The following is a 21169-nucleotide window of genomic DNA, read 5'->3' as shown; positions in this document are numbered from 1 at the left end:
CCGAGTGTCTGGCACATGATAGGCATTTAACAAATGCATACTAGTGATTGAACAGTAACAAGAGCAATAGAGGAAAAATTAAAACCTATTACTTCAACCTCATCTCCAATCTCTGACCCTGTCTCTGTCTCTCTCTGTGTGTGTCTGTCTCTTTTTGTGTTTTTGTCTCTCTGTGTCTGTCTGTCTGTCTTTCTGTCAATCTGTCTCTCTCCCTTAATACTCCTAATTTTTAATCAGACTATTCACATTCTTTCTACTGTCATAATTACTTCAGGTAAGATAACTTTTATAACTATATAAAGCCATCCATTTTATGTCCTGTGTTAAACAATATCTTGGTGTATGTCTTCATTCCAATTGCTTGGAATATGTGAGCATGTGAGTTTTTTTTCCAACTTTGTGGTTTGTCTTGTATGATAAAGCTGAAATTCTATACAAATTGTTGTAAATCAGTTATTCAGTCTTCTCTCTTTGTGACTTCATGGAGCATGCCATGTCATCCATAGGGTTTTCCTGGCAAAGATACTGGAATGCTTTACATTTCCTTCTGTAGTGAATTACAGTAAATAGAGTGACTTGCCCAGGTCACATCCAATAATATGTGAGGCAGAATTTGAACTCAGGTCTTCTTGACTCCAACCTAGTACTCTATCCCCTGAGCCATTAGCTTCTTATCTACAGAGCCACAAAAGTGTTTCTTTGTAAGGATTGATTAAACTAATTCTGACATTTATTGTTCCCTTTCCCATATATTGGTTCTGTATTTGAAATCCCAAAAATATTTTCAGCTATTTTGCTTATCAAATAAGTCTCTTTCATTTAATATCCAAATATAATTGAGGGAATGCCTATTATTTAGGGAATGACTCAATAAACTTTGTGTATGTTTATGAAGGAATATTATTTTTCTATGGGATAAGATGAGCAGGATGCTCTCAGGAAGAAAAAGAAAAAAAAAAAAAAAAACCTGGAAAGTCCTCCATGAACTCAAATAAAGTGAAATGTACTGTATACAAAGTAATAACAATGTTCCAGGATGACCACCTGTGAATGATTTTGTTATTCTCAGTACAACTGTCTAACTACTCTGAAGGACTTATGAGGAAAAATCCTATCCCTGCCCAGAGAAGGAACTGATTATGTCTGAATACAGACTGAAGTATTCTCTCTCTCTCTCTCTCTCAACTTAATTTTTCTTGAGGATTTTTAGTCTCATTAGGGTGGGAGAACTATGTTTTGTTTACACCCCCCCCAACTTGATTTTTACAGATTTTTTTTTGCATACATACATGGTTTCTTAATTGCGGATGGAGATAAGGGAAAGAATCTAGAACTCGAATTTTTTAGAAACAAATGTAAAAAAAATGAATGTAACTAGAGAAAATACTAAATAAATAAAACAAAACCATTTAATATGCAAATCACTGAAACATTAAGAGTTTCATAGCATGCTTAGGCATTGATATGCAGCAGTCTTGATCACTTAAGGGACTATTCCCTTCAATGTGACCAGGTATCCATCATAATATTGGAGTACTTATGACTCACAGCCCTTTTTTCATGCTAATCAAAAAATATTTCTAAAGATATTTAGGAATCTGTGGCTAGAAGGAAACATCAGGGTTATCTGACTTGAATTCAGATCCTCAAGCTTTCCATTGCACAATATTGCTTTTATTTTTAAGTAATTCCTAAAGAGTAACTTTTGCAAGAAACCAGAATGCATTTCTACAAAAAATAGTAAAATCTAAAAATCAAATAACTCCTAGAGTCAGTGGATCCTTTCAAGAAAGTTTTTGTTTATCCTAGTAGAAAGCTGTCATCAAAAGGATACTAACTTCTTCCATGAGTACAAAAAGTAACAAATGAAAGTTTCATACCAGTCTGAGAAACAAATGGTCATATCTCAATATGTATTTATTTGCAAAATAAATATGACACCCTCCTTTCCCCCAAATCCCTGTTCTCTCAAAGATATTTGGCTCTTACTGTACACTTAAATTCATTTTCGATGAATCATAGATACTCTCCTTACTCATTTTATTTTATTCTACCATGGAGCAGAAATCAGATCTGAAGCTTCAGGATAACTCAATAGAAGTATGTAGCCCCACTGCTGACAGAGCCAATCTATCCAGCTTCACTTCTGAAAGACTATTCTATAAGGAACAAGATAGACCATTCTAGTAGTCTGGATTTGAATGATTCCTAGTTTTTTTTTTTTGTTGTTGTTGTTTTTGTTTTTTTTTTTTGTTGTTGTTGTTGTTGTTGTTGTTGTTGTTTTTTTTCCAAATAGTTATGTTCTGAGTAAAGAAAATAAAAATAAAATCATAGAAAATTCACTATAAGACCTAATGATTAGGCTTCATCCTTTATTAGGTAGTAAGAGACAATCGATGTTTACAGGTCAAATTTAAGAGCGGCCATTTGAACCAAAACTGTTCCACAGAGCATGGAGGCAAAAGAGATTCAGAAACTGCATAGGATATGCACAGGTTTGCACATGATACTGTTTGTGTTCAGCAATCCTTTAAGCTAATCCTAACTCATATTCCTAGAATAACCCACATAACCCAGGTCTTGCTTCCTAAAGAGAAGTGTCAACTCTTATAGATTGGAGAATTGTGGAAAAACACTAGCATGTTGCTGAACCAGCAATTCAGAGGAGATGTTTAGCTTTGTTTTAATTCCCCCTTATAGGATTTTTTTTTTCCAAATGGTGACATTGGTTGACTGTTGGGAAAAAACAAAGTGTTTTGCTTAATGGAAAGATTGAACCAAAGTCAGACTCCAAAGTATCTGTTAAGTAAGCCACATCTGGCCATTCTATGGGCAGGAAGTGGATCATCTTCCTCTCTATGGTCAAACAGTAGTATCCTTGCAGAGGGGTTCCCAAACCACTCTGAGTTACCTCTCACTTGGTTAAACAGATGGATTACAAATTTGATTGTAGGGACAGTGGGACAAACCGTTAAGACCAAACAATACAGAGATTAGGAAGTGTAAAATAACCAACAGTCAAAATAGCAATTTGAGGAGATAATTTAAATAAATACCCAAGGGAATCTTCTGAGTTCCTTGCCCCACAAAATACACAAAACACATTTCTTCTTTTGCTTAAAAATATATATGTATATATACATACATACATATATATACACACAAATATATATGTATATATTTAAGCACACAATTTTTCAAGGGATGAGCACCACAGACTATGGCTAGATTGTGGATAAGAAAGCTCAAGATCATGCTCAACTCTGAGCGTTGAACTTGTAGTGGGTGTTTTTAAATATGGCGGCGACAGTCAAACATGAAACATCCGCAGTTCAAAAGTATTTTATCATGAATTCTTAACATCTCTCAAATAGCTGCTAATTTCCTCTGTTTTATTTGTATTTGTTACTAAAAGCAATTTCAGGAAGGTCATATATGCGCCTCCCTGTCCCTTGCCATTAAATAGCCTTTACAAAATCTTTTCAAAAAAATATTTTTTTTTTCTCCCTAAACCTAAGTTGTGGTTTTTTTTCTTGTTCTAAGTGTAAGAGTGGCGTGTGTCTCAGCCATGGAGCAATGCGGCTGCATCCTCCCCCATCAGGTAGATAACTTTTAGCTCTCTGAGGGCAAAAGCCAATCATGTTAATCACAAATCAAAGGCATAACTATTTTTAATGCCATTTTCTATTTACCACTTTGATGATAAAGTGTGAAGTTGGATGGTTATATATTTATTTCATATAGTAGATTTTCTGTTTATAAGTTATTTTCTTAATCTTTCTAACATATATACAATATATATAATATATATACTTATATATACCCCTGATAAATCTTATTTTAAAGGGACACTGTCAACCCTTCAAAGCCTTGCATTGATCACATCAGGCTTCCAATACGCAGAAGTCAACGACAGAACTGAAGGTACGGTCAAACCTTTCAGGTGTTTTTCTCTACTCCATATCCATGGTGTGCAGTTAACTCGTCTGCATTTTTCCCTTGCTGCTACTAACCTTTACATATAAACATTTATATCATGTCAGTAGGAGACTTTAAAAAATCAACAGTTAAGTTCTATCTACCATTGTACTCCAAACAAAAACTTCTACCTACAGACACAGTGCCACTGGCATGATATAAAGGGGGTATTTTGCAGAGGTATAATATGCTCCCTTTTTTATGAGGTAGGGATGACCATGGATTTCCTACCCAGCACTTCTCTTGGCACTATAGCTCAAGGTTATGGCCATCCCTAGCTCACAGAAACTGAGCAGGTGGGCTGCCTGCCATCTATTTTCTCTATACCCATGGCACATGTTTTCCCCCAATGCTTACCCATCCCTATTTCCCAAGGTGGATATTTGTTGTTTCTGGGTACTCAGAACATTGCAAGAAATCACTTTTCTTTTTTCTGATTTTGTTGGGGGAAGGGTTTACCCCAAAGCATGACTCCACTATGCAAAATCTCTGAACACTGCATTTGTCTCAATATCGAGTAGGAGAGTAAGATTATTGATTGGAAGGCCTCCCCAACAATATCATTGGTGTCCATTGTTTTGGCTACTAACAGGATCTGGCTGGTCATTCTACCTTTTGTGATTCAGTGATACCCTAAAGGCATTAAATTGAGACATGGCTACTTGTTTTACAAGACAACTACTGCATCTAATTTTGTTCTGATAAATACCCAGTGACTGCTGACATGGCAGGAGGATCAGTAAGGGGTCTACTATTCACAGTGTTTCTGCTTCTTTTCATTCTTCTTCTTGTTAATCTACAGAATAAAGTACTGAATATACATTGGAACCACTTAATGCCCTTAGACAAATGTATAGTTGTTTCATAAAGCAGGAAAGACAATGCAGGGGAAAATAGGTGCCCAAAAGCACGGTCACAAAGGTTTTGTAAGTTCTAGATATCACTATGAGTCAATGCTGGAGATCACTTCTAAAACAGTCAAATATTCAAGAGGAATGCTCTTATGTGGAGAAAATGCTGCCCCCTTCCCCTCCCTCCCATCCCCTTTTAGAATCTTTTCAATTTACTATCAAAAGTCCTGGCTCTTCAGATAGACTTTAAACTATAAATAAACACTGCATAGTTCATTTTTTTGTTTGTTTTCTTTGTTTTTTGAAAAAAAAAATTATTGCAGTACAATAACTCCCAGTTGGAGTTCAGTAAGGAGCAAACAGCACAGGAGTATGGGTGGTCCGTATGGGCCCTGGAGCAGGCCGGAGGAGTGCTGGAGGAAGTGCAGATGGCTGGAAGAGGGTGGCTGCTGGAGCTGTCCGGAGACTGAAGGGTGAATTCACTGCCACAGCGGCAGCAGCTGCTGCAGCTGCCAGTGGGTTGGGGAGGATCCGTGGAGCCAATGGCTTGGAAGGTTCCTTAGAAAATACTAATTTGACCTGTAATGGAGAGAGAAAAGGGGCAGGGGAGAAACAGAACATAGTTTGGAGACATATTCTTTCCCAGAAGGCTCCAAATTTGACAGCTTTAAAATTCCAAGGGACAATTCATAAGAAAGGTAGATTTACCCTTCCAATAACACATATGCAAATAATTAGATAATTGAAAATATCTTTTCAAAGGAAAACCTGGCTGATAACTCGATTAATCTGTTTAGAGACACTATATGGATTTATGTGCTGATAACTCCTATGAGATTGTAAGCTCCTAGAGGCCAGCACCTATCTTATTTCTATTATGTGTGCCCCAGTGCATACTGGAAGCACTTGAAAATTACCTTCCCTGGGGCAGCTAGGTGACACGTGAATTAGGAGGACCTGAGTTCAAATGTGACCTCAGACACTTAACACTTACTAGCTATGTGACCCTGGGTAAGTCACTTAACCCCAATTGCCTCAATTAAAAAAAAAAAAAGAAAAAAGAAAAAAGAGAAAAAAAAAAAAAGAAAATTACCTTCTCCACTCGCCTACATTCATTCATTCATGCTAGTGTGTTCCTATTAGAAACATAACCAGCAAGCCTTCCATTTGCCAAAGACAGTAAGTGACTAACAAATACGCAGGTGAACATGTACCAAACTTGGTAATGTTAAACATGGAGTAAGTGATATCATTGTGCAGTCACAAAATCTTTGCTCCACCACTGACTGACTGATCTTAAGCAAGTTATTCTCTGGGTCTCATTTCCCTTATTTGTAAAATGGAAGAGTTAGTTTAGATGGCTTTATGGGGGCCCTTCAACTCCAAATGTATGAACTCCTAACAACATCTCTGAATCTTGGTTTTATAACAAGGAGAGGTTTGGACAAGATAACATCTAGATTCTTTCTAGTTTTAGAACTTCGATCCTGTGATCCAGTCAATTCATCTCTCAAGACTTCAACTTCTTCATCTTTAAAATGTGGGATTTATACTAATTTCTGAGGTCCCTTCGAATTTCATAACTCTCATCCAAATAGAACTGCAAGGGCTGAAAAATGTAAATGAGACAGTGATGGGCACATCAAATCTCTAGGAGGAGGACATTTTAAGAAAATTACCCAGAGAGATTCAGAACAAACAAAATAAAATGAGAGAGAGGGAGAGAGATTCATTATCCCTCAGATAGACAGCTGTCATCTGACAATCCAGTCTTGTCAAATAGGCCACAGAGAATGTCACTCTCATTTGAGCTCATGGAATAAACTTGAGAAAAACAAAAGCTTTTCTTAAAGGGAAAGATCTTACCTCTAACAAGTTAAACAAGTTCTGTTTCATCATCATTTCAAAAAGATCTGTGTCCTCTCAACTTGGATCTAAATCACTAGCCTGGACTTCCTGTCAGAAGCATCAGTAAAATGGCAGCTCTGAGGATGATTTCCAGTTATAGAAATAGTAATGCTGTGGTAAGGTTTGTTAAGTGTTTTAAATTAATATGAATGTTTTAAAAGCATTACTCTTCATCTTTAGGGAATATTTACTTTGGCTATTCAACACTTATTAAATTAAATTTTATTAATACTTATTAAATATATAATACTTATTAAAGGTATGATAAAGCCAGGGTTATTAAGGTTACGAAAACAATAGCAACCCAGATGAACATTTCTAATTTTATGTTGCTGTTACAATTATTTTTAAGTCAAAATAAATAAATGGCGGAATGAATGAACAAATAAATAAATAAATGAAGCAAGCCATTTCATTTGCATAACAAGAGAGTCATTCTATGAAATGAATTGTTTTGGCTTACCCTGAGAACTCATGGAAGACTATAATTTAATTCTAGAGGATTCAAGTTTCTTAAGGACCATAAAGGGACAAGGCACCAAGCTAAGCACCAAGGCAACAAAGGTGAAAGACAGAGCACTGGCCATACATATATTACAATTTAATTTGAGAGTAAACTATAAATTCAAACACTTATATTGTATATAAGGGAGAATGTGATTATGGAAAGGTAATGTCCCGGATTCAGAGGATTGAAAAAAGTTTCAGGAATGGCAAAGATTGAAAAACATTAGGAAATCAGTTGATGGTAAAGAAGTATAGCTACTGAGGGTAAATTACTTTTTCTGGAGAATTAAGAGTGAAAATGAGGGTGTAACCACACTCTCACTCTGTGTGTGTGTGTGTTTGTGTTTGTGTGTGTGTGTGTGTGTGTGTGTGTGTGTGTGTGTGTGTGTGTGTGTCTTCATAAGAGACAAATAAATCAATTGATGTAGAGATATTTGGATAAAAGAATCAACCAAGTTTGTAGGCAAAAGGAAAGAAGCCATGGGAGAAGGACCAAGTGAAAATAAAGATATAATGATTGATACAGGAAAATCCCAGAGAAAACTAGGAGTGAAATGATCAAGGACACAAATGAAAAAAAAAAATAATAATACCAAAAAAAAAAAAAAAAAAAAAAAAGAAAAAAGATCTCCTTCATCTAGTGGGAAAATGATTTTTTAGGATTAATAATTATACTGATGATTTCTAAATTCAACTCTTTTTAAAATATAAATCCTTACATATTATAGAATATCACAACTGGACACTTATCTAACAAATACATGTATGTATAATGAATACTAAAATTATATTTAATTAAATTATAATAAATAATAATATATGTTATATAGACATATAAGTCATATATTATATATATATATGTGTGTAGATATATATGTATATTAAATATACACACAATAAAAAGGTTATCAATTTCTCTTTTTAACCTGGTAATTCCTACATTACTGCATTACATTTTCTTGGTGCATTTGGCTTTGGGGGTCTTAATCTATTTCAGGTTCTAAGAGAGAGAGAAAGAGAGAGAGAGAGTGGGTTTGTGTGTGTGTGTGTGTGTGTATTTGAGAGAAGAGACAGACACAGAGAGAGTGAGTGTACATTTTGCAAAGGTAGAACTCACAAAATGAAAAGGTGGGATTTTATAGGATCACAAAAATGCAAAGGGAAAAAGAAATATGCTCAAATCAAAACATCGATTGGGTTGAGACTCCCAAGCCACTCAGGCTTAAAACATCCTAGTTTACTTTGACTTATCTGTATTACTCATTAGTCCCTCAAAAGAAGTAGCTGAAGTGTTTTGCTTTTCCTACCCTTTGTTTCCAAGAGGGTTCTGCCTTAGAAATCAATACCAGAAATATACAGTAAGTGAACCATACTGCCCTCTTCTTATTGCTTTCTCTTTTCTTCCTAGATTCACTGACAAATAGGGAGTTCAATGAAAAGATACATGAACAGTGTTAGGGATAACAGCTGCATCTATTCAATGGCAAAATATTAGTTTAGATGCTGGTAATTTCCCCAGACTGAGTTGATTCAATTGTTTATTGGATAGATCAAATACTTGTATGCTTTGTAGATACAACCATTATCTCAAATACTATCGCTTAGGGATTGATCAGCTCATTTTAAAGTGAAAAACCATTTTCAAATGCAACATATTAGGAGGGAAGTGAAAATTATACTCACCCCAAGTGGATGTGCTCCCTTCTGAAGTTTGTTATAGGGACTGTATTTAGGTTTGGGGGGTTTCCCAGCAGCTCTGTCTTTGTGCCTTCTACTGCTGATGTGCTATTAAATATTAAAAAAAAAAAAAGAAAGAAACTTCTACAACTTGACAATAGGAATATTTGGAAATATTGCCTTCCATACTAGGAGATTTCAATAAGATGCTAAACTTGTAATGTTCATTAAGTTTACTTAAACTCCTCAACTCCTACACCATTCATGGAACTATCGTTCTCAGGATTTCAATTTATAGGAGAAGGCCAATATTTTCTATTTAGATCTCCTAATTATGTGAAAAGTGAGTTTTGGGGAGCCACAGTGATGTGCCTAATACTAGTAAATTATCAAGTCCATGCTCAATCTCGTTTTCTATCTTGAAAATTTAAGTTCACACTTTTCTTCATATCTTTTATTGTACTGGATATCCAATATTGCCTTGGATACAGAATATGTTTAAAAAACACCTGGCATTTTTATTTAGTTATTTTATGAAAGCACCAGAGAATCAAAAGGCATGGATTTAGATTCTCCTCTTTCCATCAAAAATATGATTGAGGGAAAAGAATCAAAACACACATGTACTTGTAAAGGGTTATATCTATTTGGGTGTTAGTTATAAAAATTAATAGATGTGCTATTATTTTTCTATGGCCCAAATCTCTTTTATGGAAGGTGGCTCATAAGAGAAAGAAAATTGTTGAGGAAATTTTATGGGTAAATAAAACCATGTGCCAGGTAGAGATGAATTTATTTCCATACTAATGTTTATCCTTCTGGATGTATAACTCAGTTTCAACCTAATAAATCCAAAAAGCAAATAAGATTTCAGTGAATTAGAACTCTGAGTAAAATATTGTTCTGAAGCCTGCAAAATTGATTATAATCAAAAGATTATGTTCTTAGGTTATATCACTGGTGTATAAAATAAATTTTAACCGGAAGGCTGTGTTCCCGGGTTATATGACTGGTTTATCTTAAAAGATATTTCTCTATTTCTATTTAACGCTTTGAAAAATCACCATAAGATCAGTTACTATAGATGTAAACTCCTTAAGTCAAGCATTTTCATTTTTCAATTGTACCCTCCATGCTACTAGCATAGAGCTTGAGGCAGAGTTGATGGATTCATTGATCAATATCCCTAGTTTATAGTAAGAAATTTAACAATGATTTGAAAAATTTACCCTTTAAATAAAATCTTATTTGGTTGGCTGGTAAATCTGACCTCGAAAGTTTACTGGCCAATAGCCCAACCACAAAAAGTGGCTTTTCTACATCATACTGGACATCCGTTAGCCCCAGAAAGGCACTGCATTTCTTTTTCAGAGAACCAGGCTGCTATACACCTGCAAATGCTCAATAAATAGTTAAGAGTGCAAAGGAAAAATCTGCTTTCCTGTTCCATATAAGGAGACAAAAGGTTCTTGATCTCACATTGGAGCTACCCACCTGTTTAAGTTGTGTCTCTGAATTTACATGCACGTCACAGATTTCACAGTGAAATGTCTTGTTTTGCAGGCCCGTGTTCCCCTTGTTGATCGGCCCTTTGCCTTTTACTCCTGCTCGAGGAAATGCCTTAATAGTCCCACTCCCATTTCGGGCTTCCAGCATGGTTTTGTGCTTAGTCCCTGAAATATATATTTAAGGAAAAAGAAAGACAGAAATGGGATCAGAGAGGAAAAAAATATTTATATATCACGGCTAGTCAGGTTCCTCTTCCTCTCTCTGTACAAAACAAACATTAGAGATTTTCATGTTTCATGGAGGATCACTGCAATATATGGAAATTTTGGAATAGTAATGCTCTGTCCCCATCTCCCTCTCCTTAACCCCCCCCCCCTTTCTTTCTGTTTCACTCTCTGTTTCTGTGTGTACCACACACACATGAGAGAGAGAGAGAGGGAGAGAGAGAGAGAGAGAGAGAGAGAGAATATGAGAGAATTCTGTGTTTAAAACAAACCTGACTCAATCAAAGTGTGCTGAGGTAAAATTAAATGGGTATGACTTTATTTCCTTAAGTCTCATTTCTTTGTCTCCCGCTGGTTGGTTGGTATTTGAAAAGGAAGAGGAACTCTGTCCTTAAAGAGGTCCTAGAGAAGTAATTTCTACCTTCTTAGAAAAGGTCAAAATGAACTACATAACATGTTATCATGTGAGATTAATAGTTCTCCAAGCTCACATTGAATATATATTCATGATCTTCTGTAGAAGGAATCCCCAAAACAAAGAAAGAAGCTCAAGCTTCTTACAGGTTCCTTCTGTTTAGCTTAAACAGGACAATACTATTCACCTCAATGAGATGCTAATTTTAACAGTAAGTCACTGAAACCACATGGTGAAGGAAGGGTACACATGCTATAATTGCCTCCACAATAGGTTATGGCGCTGGACAACTGTTTTCTTTGGAGAAAGCAATAGTAGACTCTTTTTTTTTTTAAATGTGAAGTATTTAATCATTTTTAATCCACAGATTAAAAGGATATTTGCTTTACCATGGCAATTTCATACAATTAGATGACAGACATATTTTTCCTGATTTTTTTTTCACAAATGTCTTATTTTTTAACTAATAAACTTTTTTTTCCTTTCTCTTGGGAAATATTAGGTATTCTAGGAGAAATGTTCTGTGGATGATTTTTGGGAGGAAATGGACAAAAAAATCAGAGAGCGGTTCCCAGCAGTTAGGAGAATGAGTTCCAATTTTGTAAGAAGGACAGAATCACAGCAATAAGAAATCATGGATCCAACTGACTCTTAACACTGATTCAATATGTCAATTTACCTTATCACATTCTGGCAACTATTCAGTGTATCAGCCACTGTCCTTCAACTAGCATATCTACCTAAAGTTGAATTCCATACTGAGAGAAACAACCTCTTCTTAGATTTGACTTTATTTTGACCTTTCTTTTAAATTTATCTTTTTTTCTAGTGTCCTATCCTGCACAGTACAGTATCATTACTTTTGATGGGTTATTCAAAAACCTGTGGCTACATAGCAGTCTTAACTTCAGGCTTTGGCTTACGACAATGTGCAAATGTTTCACTAAGGCAGCAATCTATCAGCACACAATATGTACCAAAAACAAAAGTAGTTCTGAATGAATTTTTTCTCTCATTAAATATAGATGTACATTTTATAGGCTGCAATTATAATAGACCTTATAATTTTGTCTTAAATTTAACTCTAAAGAAGTAGTATGGCTTAGTGGATATGGACTGACTTCAGAGTCAGAAGACCCTAATTTTGAGTCTCACCATTGACTCACATTGACTGTGTGATCCTGGCCCAGTCACTTAATTTCTCAGTGCTTCAGGCAGCTCTTAAAGGCTATATACATTACAAAAGACATTCCAATTTGCACTGATAAAGAGACTTTCCTTACTGGAAACTTGCCGACCAATGAAATTAGAGAGCTTTCCCTTTTAAAAAAGATAGCTAGATAAAAATATGTTTTATGTATGTATATCTATTTCTACCAGTCTATGTATCTCTAGATCCCTCTCGGCATGTATGAATATATGTACATATATATACATGTATGTATGTATATGTGTATGTCACAAGGATGCCCTGTTGAAATCAGAGCTGTCCTTGAATCTCAGACTCAGAGTAGAAATGAACCTAGGTGGCGGTCAGTCGAATTCACATACGAAAATAAATACCCACAACAATATACATGAGTGGCTACCCAAATGATCCCAATAGATTTTATCACAAAACTTTGAACAGGGCAGACTTTCACTAAATGCTCTTTGAATTGAATTTGACTGGGGAACTCACTACTTCCTCTAGACATACATTCATTCATTCCACTTAAGAAAGATTTAATTACTAGGAAGTTGTTGCATTTTCCTTGCATCAAATCTAATCTCTCTCTCTGCAGCTCTGCCCTTTGCTCTTTATTTTGGCCTCTGGTGCCAAGCAGAACAAATCAAATTCTTCTCTCACATAACAGTCTTGAAGACGGCTTTCTCACCATCTTCTATTCTGCCATTGATCATGTGCTATGATCTGGAGCTCTTTTTCATATCCTATTACTTTTTCTCTGGATATTGATTATTGCAACTAAATTAGGATTCCTAGTACCAACCATCATCCCCTAGATGTGGTCATATTAAAGCAGGATACAGTGGAGCGATTATCCACCTTGTTCTGAACATTAACTCTCTCCGTGCATCCTGACTGCATTACATTTCTTATTTATAGCAACACTGTTATCTCTTCCCCTCCTAAGAATTTATTTTCAGGCAAACTACTGATTTCTTCTCCATCTTGTACTTGTGAAGGTGATTTTTGACATCCAAATATAAGATTTGACATTATCCTCAATATAATTCATTTTCTTACATTAAGTTGACTATCCCAGCTTACTAAGATCTTTTTCAGAATCCTAACTCTCATGCAATGTGTTAGCTATTATTTCTGACTGTCTTTTGTAAACCTGATAGTCTTATTTTATAAGAGACAGCAAGGGGAGAATTGAATATGGATTCAAAAAGATGTGAGTTAAAAATCTTGTCTCAGATACTTCATGTGTAACCCTGGGCATATTAGACTTTGTTTGCTTCTGTTTCCTCATCTATAAAATGGGAATAATACCATTACTAACTTCAAGGGTTCTTATGAAGGTAAAATGAATAGTCTTTGTAAATCACTTTGCAAACTTTCAAAGGCTTTATAAATGTATGATTATGATGGTGTTATAATTTCTAAAGTAACAATTGTGCTGTGGAGTCAAAATTAAGCATGATATAAATGAAAATTTATGTTTGAAAGTAAATGTATAAAATGAATGCTATATGTCAGTAGGAAATTAGCATATTTTCCATTTATGCTAATTTGCAGGAACCAATTCTAACAAAGAAAAGCTCAGTTAACCTCTGCTTTGGAACAACCATATTAAATAGGAAACAATTCTAATACCATCAGCCCTTGGTTAATAGTCTTTAAGTAGCTTAATTATCTATATATATATATATTTTTTTTCCTCCTTCCCAGGATAGAAATCATAGACAGGGACAGCCATTTCATTTTCCCTTTTAGGAATGATAAAGACATTTTTGAGCCATGACCTAGGAGAATTCTTTTATTATTTTCATTTCTATGAGCCCAATTTGCCTTCAATATTCATCCATAGAAGAGGTATAAATTGTCAATAATTTTGAAAGGCACTTATATTAGGCTCAGGGACTCTGAAAACAAGCAAACAAAAAGTAATGGTCCTCACATTTAAAGAACTTACTTGCATTCTATAGGAATAAAATAACATCAAAATTAATTAATTCCTTATATTCTGCCTCATTTTTACATTGGAAATATAATGAATCATTCTGAAGGGATTGGCTATGGGAAAAAAAAGGAGATTACCTTTGCCTCATCATGAAAAAAAGGCTGCTACCAAACCATATTTATACAAGCACCATGAGAAATTTGAACCTTAATAATAATTATACAGCAAAACTCGGCATGTTTAAAAAAATAGGATTTTCTGATTAAGTGAGAAAGTATTGGCATTTATGCTGAGAGTTGCAGAAATACAGTTGCAGAAGTGCCATTTTCTCTAGAGCCAATGACAATAAGATAAACTAGCCATCTAGATCTATGCGACCTCATTAGGCTACTCCCCTCCCCTTAAAAGAAAACAAAGCAAAACTAGGGAACTTATCTTTTTGGCAACCCTGGAGAGTTGAGGGATTATATTTCCTTGGATTATGTGCTTCAAGTTGAACTCACTTTGAATGATACTTTTCTGCAATTTTTTTTTTTCTGAAATTCCCTTGAGATCATGTTATGATAAGGGCTTCTTCTCTGGTTTCATTCTATTTGGTTTTTCATTTTTCCATTGGCAAAGGAGTCATATTCAAATCTTTGTTCCCACAGGCTCTCTAAGAAGGTCTTAAATACCCAGCTTTATGCCTCATTCTGGCTAGGTTTTACACATGAAGATTTATACAGCTAGTCTCTAAAGCTTTTGCCTTTTGTTTTCCATTAGACATTTTCTAAAGATGGAAACTTGGAGGTTTGGGGTGACCTTGAGTCTCCTTGATTTTTTAAAATTTCTATTTCTGACTTTTTAAAGGGAGAAAAAAGCCTATTTCCCAATGGTTCAAGGTACTTGAGTACTGACTAACTGATGTTTTAATGTATTCAAATAAGCCCTTAGAAAACTCCTACCATTCCCCAACCATCTATTCTAATTGCTTATTTAGTACAAGTTCAGCCTACTTAACTTTAAATAAACGATCAGGAAAAGTGCTTTTTTCTATAAATAGCACATTGGAAAGGTCTTATTCAATATATGGTGTTGGATTCATACCATGTGTTCTGAGAAAGCAAAATTCTCCTCGGTTTGTATACTCAATGGGTATAATAAGCATTAATCAAGCCCCAACTAAAAACTTATCTCACCCATGAAGATTCACTGACCATTGACCTCTTGTTCTCTGAAATCTTAAACCATTTTCAGCCCATGTCATTTGTTCCTCATAAACAATCTAATTTTGGTGCTCCAGAGATTAATCCGATGCCTTTTTAAGTATCCAGAAGATTGCAGTCCCAGAAATAAGGCTAAAAGATAAAAGAAGTGAGTATCTGGCAATGGAGAGCAGTAGCTGAAATGAGCTGAGGATGGAAAGAGTCTATTTGTTCTTATTGGCCAGTTCATCAGGAAGAGTTGAGCACGCGAAGATTATATCTAATGTGCTGTTGCTGGTTGGTTATTTAGGGAAGAGTGGACATTAGAAAAATAAATCTCTAAAAGAGCAACATAGGGAAACAATCAAGTAGCATGTATAGATGATTGGGATTATGGACCCCAGAGGTCTTCAAGTACATCTCCTCACTCATTTAATACATTAAAAAAACAGTACTGTAGTTTAGTTGCATAGTGAGTTAATGGCTTTAGTGGCTTGATCAGGGAAATTGAAAACTTTTAAAACCAATATTTTAATAGAACATATTCTTCAATTTCCAAACATCCAAACCACAATGTCTATAATATAGACACACTGTTAGCCCAACTACAAGGAGAAATCAAGGACTGATTTAAGCTCTAAAGGTCATAATTTGGTCCTCGACGCTGTGAACCAGATCAACTTCCTTTGAGTTGAGCTACTTGTTAAGAGTGCAGAACGGGCTTGGTATAGTGGATCTATCACTGAGTCTCAGTTCATTCAGCCTCAGACAATTAAGTACTAGCTGTGTGACACTAGCTACATTATTTAACCTTGGTCTCAGTTTCCTTCATTATAAAATTTACTGCAATAGCAATAATGCTACACTATATTTAGCTCCCATTGAATGAGATAATAATTACAAAGTGAATTAGTACAGTGCCTGGCACAAAGTAGTTTTTATATAACTGTTAGTGACAATGATGATGACGTTCAACTTTCCCTTTTCATTATTTCCTCAACTCTCTTTGGTCATTAGAGTTTTACTCATTCAAAGCATGACATCACCTCAGCCTCCATGAGTCTGCTCGTTTCCCTGGATGGACACCCCTACTACAACTCTGATTTAAATGCCTGAATATAGCATCCTTTCTCACTTTCCCATTTGGGGACAACAAGGAGACATAATGTATATACTGCTGGCCTGGGAGTCAGGCAGACCTCCCTATGTCGGATGAGTTTCTAGGTTTTCTGTCAACATCTCTGTCTAAATACTAATTTCCTCTCTCACTAGCCAAGGGAAAGAGGAGGAGGCACAAAGCATTACTATGACCTCAAGAAGAAAACACACTCTGTCTCTGAAAGTGCACCGAGATGACCCCATCTATCACAACATGACAGAAACACAAACACCGAGTTAAAGAAATAATGTGCCATAACTCATCTGTGTTCAGACTGGGAGTGCAGAGAGTGATTCTCGATGAAGTTAACTGACTCCAAATCACTCTGATATCTAATTCCCCAAACCGATTATCTCTAAAAGGGAGCACATGGGCAGATTCCAAGGACACACTAAGGCATTAGTGTTTCTCAAAAGCTGGGGGAAGACAAAGGGGAGTTTACTGAAGTTACTGATCTCCACTGCCTTCCTTTCCATCCCATCTACTGTCAGGGAGTTTAAAACCCACACTTCAGTGGGGGAAAATAGTCCAAAGATATTTTCCACCTAAACATTGTACAAAAGTGATTTCCCTGACATTCTGGAACGTCATCAATCAGGGTGGCAACGGTTGCTGAATCTCTGCCAAGGATACAGGCAAAAAGATAGACCACGGCTGGACAGTGTCACTCTGTGCTTGGGCTGAGAGGTTCTAGCCTTTTCTACTGCCTAGCCTCGATCTACTTATGAGCTTCCATTTTTCTCTGCTTTATCCTTTAGAAAAAATGTCTTTATTCTTGCTCTATGTACAGGACACAGGGACAGATGCTGTTTTGTCTCAGTGGGGGAAAAAAAAGGTAGAAGTCACACACAAAGAATAATGAAAGACGTGGGATGTCGGCAGCATTGGGGAAATCCAAGCATGGGAAATCCTTTTGCTGCTGCTGATCAAAATCTATCTATTACTTAGAAAACATGAGTAAATATTGAAAGGATTTCAATAGATTGAATAGATTTGTAAACTCCTTTATTAATTTTTTTTCAATTTTGCTTTTGCAGTCACAGGGCTTATATCATTGGCCCTTAATAAATGTTCATCAAACTGAATCTCTTAAGTCCAAGAATTTACTTGAGGGGCAGTGAGGTGGCACAGTGGATAGAGCACCAGCCCTGAAGTCAGGAGTATCTAAGTTCAAATCTGTCCTCAGACACTTAACATTTCCTATCTGGGTGACCCTGGGCAAGTCACTTAACTCCAATTGTCTCAGGAAAAAAAAAAGAGAATTTACTTGAGATATTCAGAGACTTGGTATGGGTAATCAAATCAGAATCCATATCTATCTGCCTTTCAAGCTGTATGCTAATCACTATACCAAACAAAGTAAAACAACAACAGCAATGATAATTACAATAATGATAACTACCATTAGTGCTTTAAGGTTTCCAAATACTTTACAAATATTAGCTCATTTTATTCTCATAGCACTTTTGGATGGTAGATGAGGACATTGAGGAAAAAAGAGGTCAAATGGCTTTCTCAGGGTTAAACAGCTGATAAGTGTCCAAGGTTGTATCCGAACTCACAATTTCTTTTCTCAGGGCCAGCAATATTCTATCTACTATGTGTGCTAAGAGAGAACCTTCAAGAACCTCTAGTCCAATGCTGTCATTTAATAAATGGGGGATCTAGGACAAATAAATTAATCACTGGTGTGAAATAGCAAAGCCAGAATTCAAATATTGGGCTAAAACATCTTCTGTTCAATAGCTAGGACCCAATACTAATGTCCTAGAATTAGAGTAGTTCTTATCAATATTGCCTAAGAAGTGAAGGAAGGGAAGTTATCATTTAACTCTAGAGGTAACAGATAATTTTTTGCCTCACAACTTGGAACTCTGACCATTGTGCTCCACAAGAGGCAGGGAGGCTCTTGATTGTGAGTGTGGACAAATTACTTAAAATCAGCTATGCTTTTATATTCTCATCTCTAGGAAGAAGATGATAATAACACTTTAACTACCTAACTTGAGAGGAGGAGATTGCTTTGCAAATCTTTAAATGCTTTATAAATGTGAATTGTGTGGTGAATAAACTATTATTTATTATAGTATAATTTCAATATTAATAATGCACTTATTACACTATTTATAATTTATTTACTATTACAATAGCAATATTGGAATTAATGTAGAAAGGGAGATGTTAAAGTATTTATGACAAACTAGTATTTCAGAATGCCTCCTAAAACAAAATGCTAAAACAACCAATGGGAGGGGAAGATTAGGTTATATATTAGATTAAAAAATAAATATTTATATTATAATTGTGCTAAACACTGGAAATATAAATACAAGTAAAAGGAAAGACAGTTCCTGTGTCAAGAAGCTTACATTCTGAAGGGGAAAGAAAATATATGTTACACAAAGTAAAGGGGGAAAAGTAATTTGGAAAGTCAGGAGCTGACTATTAGAAGTGGGAGGGACACCCTCCTACCTACTTGGTCTATTGTCACCAAGAAGGAGACACTACTCCATCTCTATTATTGTATGGTAGAATGATTCCATTTGACATATTCCTGCAATATGGGTGCTATCTTTCCCCTGCACTGCATGACATCTCTCCTCCTGGTGTCCATCCATATTTATCTCCCATGTCTGGGATATTTTCTCTCCTTCATGATGCCTCTTAAAAACCCTAGCTTCTTTCAAGATTCATTTTAAATGCCGACCTTTGCAAACAGGCTTTCCCAGTCTCCTCAGCTTATAATTCCTTTCTGACAAAGGTTAAATGCTTTGACTTTGAAATGTGTCCTATATGTGTTTATAGATATTGAGATTATTTTGTTGCTCACAGAATGCAAGCTCCTTGAAGACAGGTAATATTTTGCCTAGCCTTGTGTCCTGTAGAACAGTGCCTGGCACAATGCAGACATCTAATGGATATTTATTAGCTGGTTAAGTACACTTCTGGGAATTGCCTGCATCCATAATAACATGAATCTTAAACTTCAACAAATATTTATTAAGCAATAGTCAGTTCGTATTTATGAAGTATCTACTATGTTCCTTGAGATAGACTGAGTACTCTGTGCACTGATGAAAAATGATAGACCCTGATCTCAAGAAATTTATAATCCAATAGAAGGGATCATATGTGGATAGATAAGTTATGATACGAAGTGGAATGGTATGGGACAAAGGAGAGGTCCAGCAGAAATCAAAGAGGGAAAGGTCACTCTCGGGGAAATTTCAATAAGTTTTATTGTTGAGGGAAAGAAAGCTTGGAAATAGAAAAGAATTTCAGCCATTAAAAAAAAAGCAGGAAATGTCTTCCAGGTGTGGGGGAAAACATACTTTTTGGGGAAAGGGGAAGGGAGAAAAAACATTCCTTTAAAGAAAACATAAAAATGGTTTATATTTAGCATATAATAGCTATTATTTTCATAGCACTTTAATATTTACAAAGCATTATTATCATATTTGAGTCTTACAACAACTCTAGGACTAGGTGCTTTTATTATTTTTATTTAACTAAATGAAGAAACTGAGACAGAAAGATCGAATGACATGTCCAGGGTCACATTGTTGATCTATAAGGCATGATTTGAATTTGGGTCTTATGGACTATATCTATTGACAAATAAACAGAAGGTTTCCTTAAACACTTGAAAACTGTTTATTCTCTGTTCTTTGCAGTTCTCTAGACTTGTTACTTATTCCATTAATTTGCTTAGCAAAGCTTTCTTCACAGATAAGATGCTAAAGCTATTTCAGTCAAGATTTTGCCCACGTTTATGCCAGAGAACAATTTCTTGCAGCCCAAATTAATGAGGTCTCCTTTCAGTTTGAAATGAATGGCAACAAAAGAAATATTAATAAAACATATAGAATCCATGAGAAGGAAGGAAGTAGACCTGATACATTGCTATTGTTTTAGCTATAATATGAAAAACGGCTTTCATCATTCCTGAAAACCTGTGGAAGAAATTCAAGGATATATTATCATCCCTGTTGAGTATAAGCTGTTTGCGGGCAGGAACAGTCTCAATTTTTAGCGTGTATTCCTAATGCTTAGTGTAATGCATGGTACATAGTGGGTACTTAACAAATGCTTGTTCATTCGTGAATTGATCTCTCTTTTTAGGATAAAGAAACAAAGTCAGTAATATATCTTCAAGAACAACTCTGAAACATCCTCCTTTCTCAACCAGAACAGCTTGAGGAATTGATGGAGTAGTATCCTTAGAGTCAGGAAAATCTGACTTCACCTCCTGTCTCTATTGTCTATATGCCCAACTTAACTTGTCAGGATTCAAATCATAACTCTAAGCCTTTAAGTTACTGGGGAATTGCTGAACTCCATTAACAGTAGTTTCCTCACCCAGAGTCCCCTAAGCCAAATTCAGTTCCCATCTTAAGCTCCCTCAATCTTAAAAGCCAGAGCCAAAGCAACTGGCTTTTCTTATTTGTTTCTGAATCACATTTTGCAGAGGAAAATTGGAGATTGATTCCTATTTCCTTTAGAAATTAACTTCAGGTCCAAAGAACACAATTTATTTATCTGCTCAGAATATGGCTGGGTGAATTGATCTTCTCCCTAAAATTAATGTTATCATGTTGGAGTAGTGAATGGTTCAGTCTTCTTGAA

At 35.5% G+C, this 21169-nt stretch overlaps 1 protein-coding gene across 4 annotated transcripts in view; it reads right to left on the bottom strand.

Annotated features, from left to right (window-relative positions):
* Positions 1 to 2358: 2358 nt before the first annotated feature.
* ZNF385D (zinc finger protein 385D) overlaps positions 2359 to 21169 on the bottom strand; it is a 1020336-nt gene continuing 1001525 nt past the window's right edge. For all 4 annotated transcript variants that reach the window (XM_052000991.1, XM_052000992.1, XM_052000993.1 and 1 more), the window contains 3 exons: positions 10416 to 10594; positions 8928 to 9029; positions 2359 to 5408 (listed from right to left, as the gene is read on the bottom strand). In XM_052000991.1, the coding sequence (XP_051856951.1) occupies positions 5175 to 5408; positions 8928 to 9029; positions 10416 to 10594 (515 nt within the window). In that variant the 3' untranslated portion in view covers positions 2359 to 5174. The remainder of the gene's footprint in view (positions 5409 to 8927; positions 9030 to 10415; positions 10595 to 21169) is intronic.

Source organism: Antechinus flavipes, chromosome 5, assembly GCF_016432865.1.
Source record: "Antechinus flavipes isolate AdamAnt ecotype Samford, QLD, Australia chromosome 5, AdamAnt_v2, whole genome shotgun sequence".
NCBI lineage: Eukaryota > Metazoa > Chordata > Mammalia > Dasyuromorphia > Dasyuridae > Antechinus > Antechinus flavipes.
This window is presented reverse-complemented; position numbering and strand designations above follow the sequence as displayed.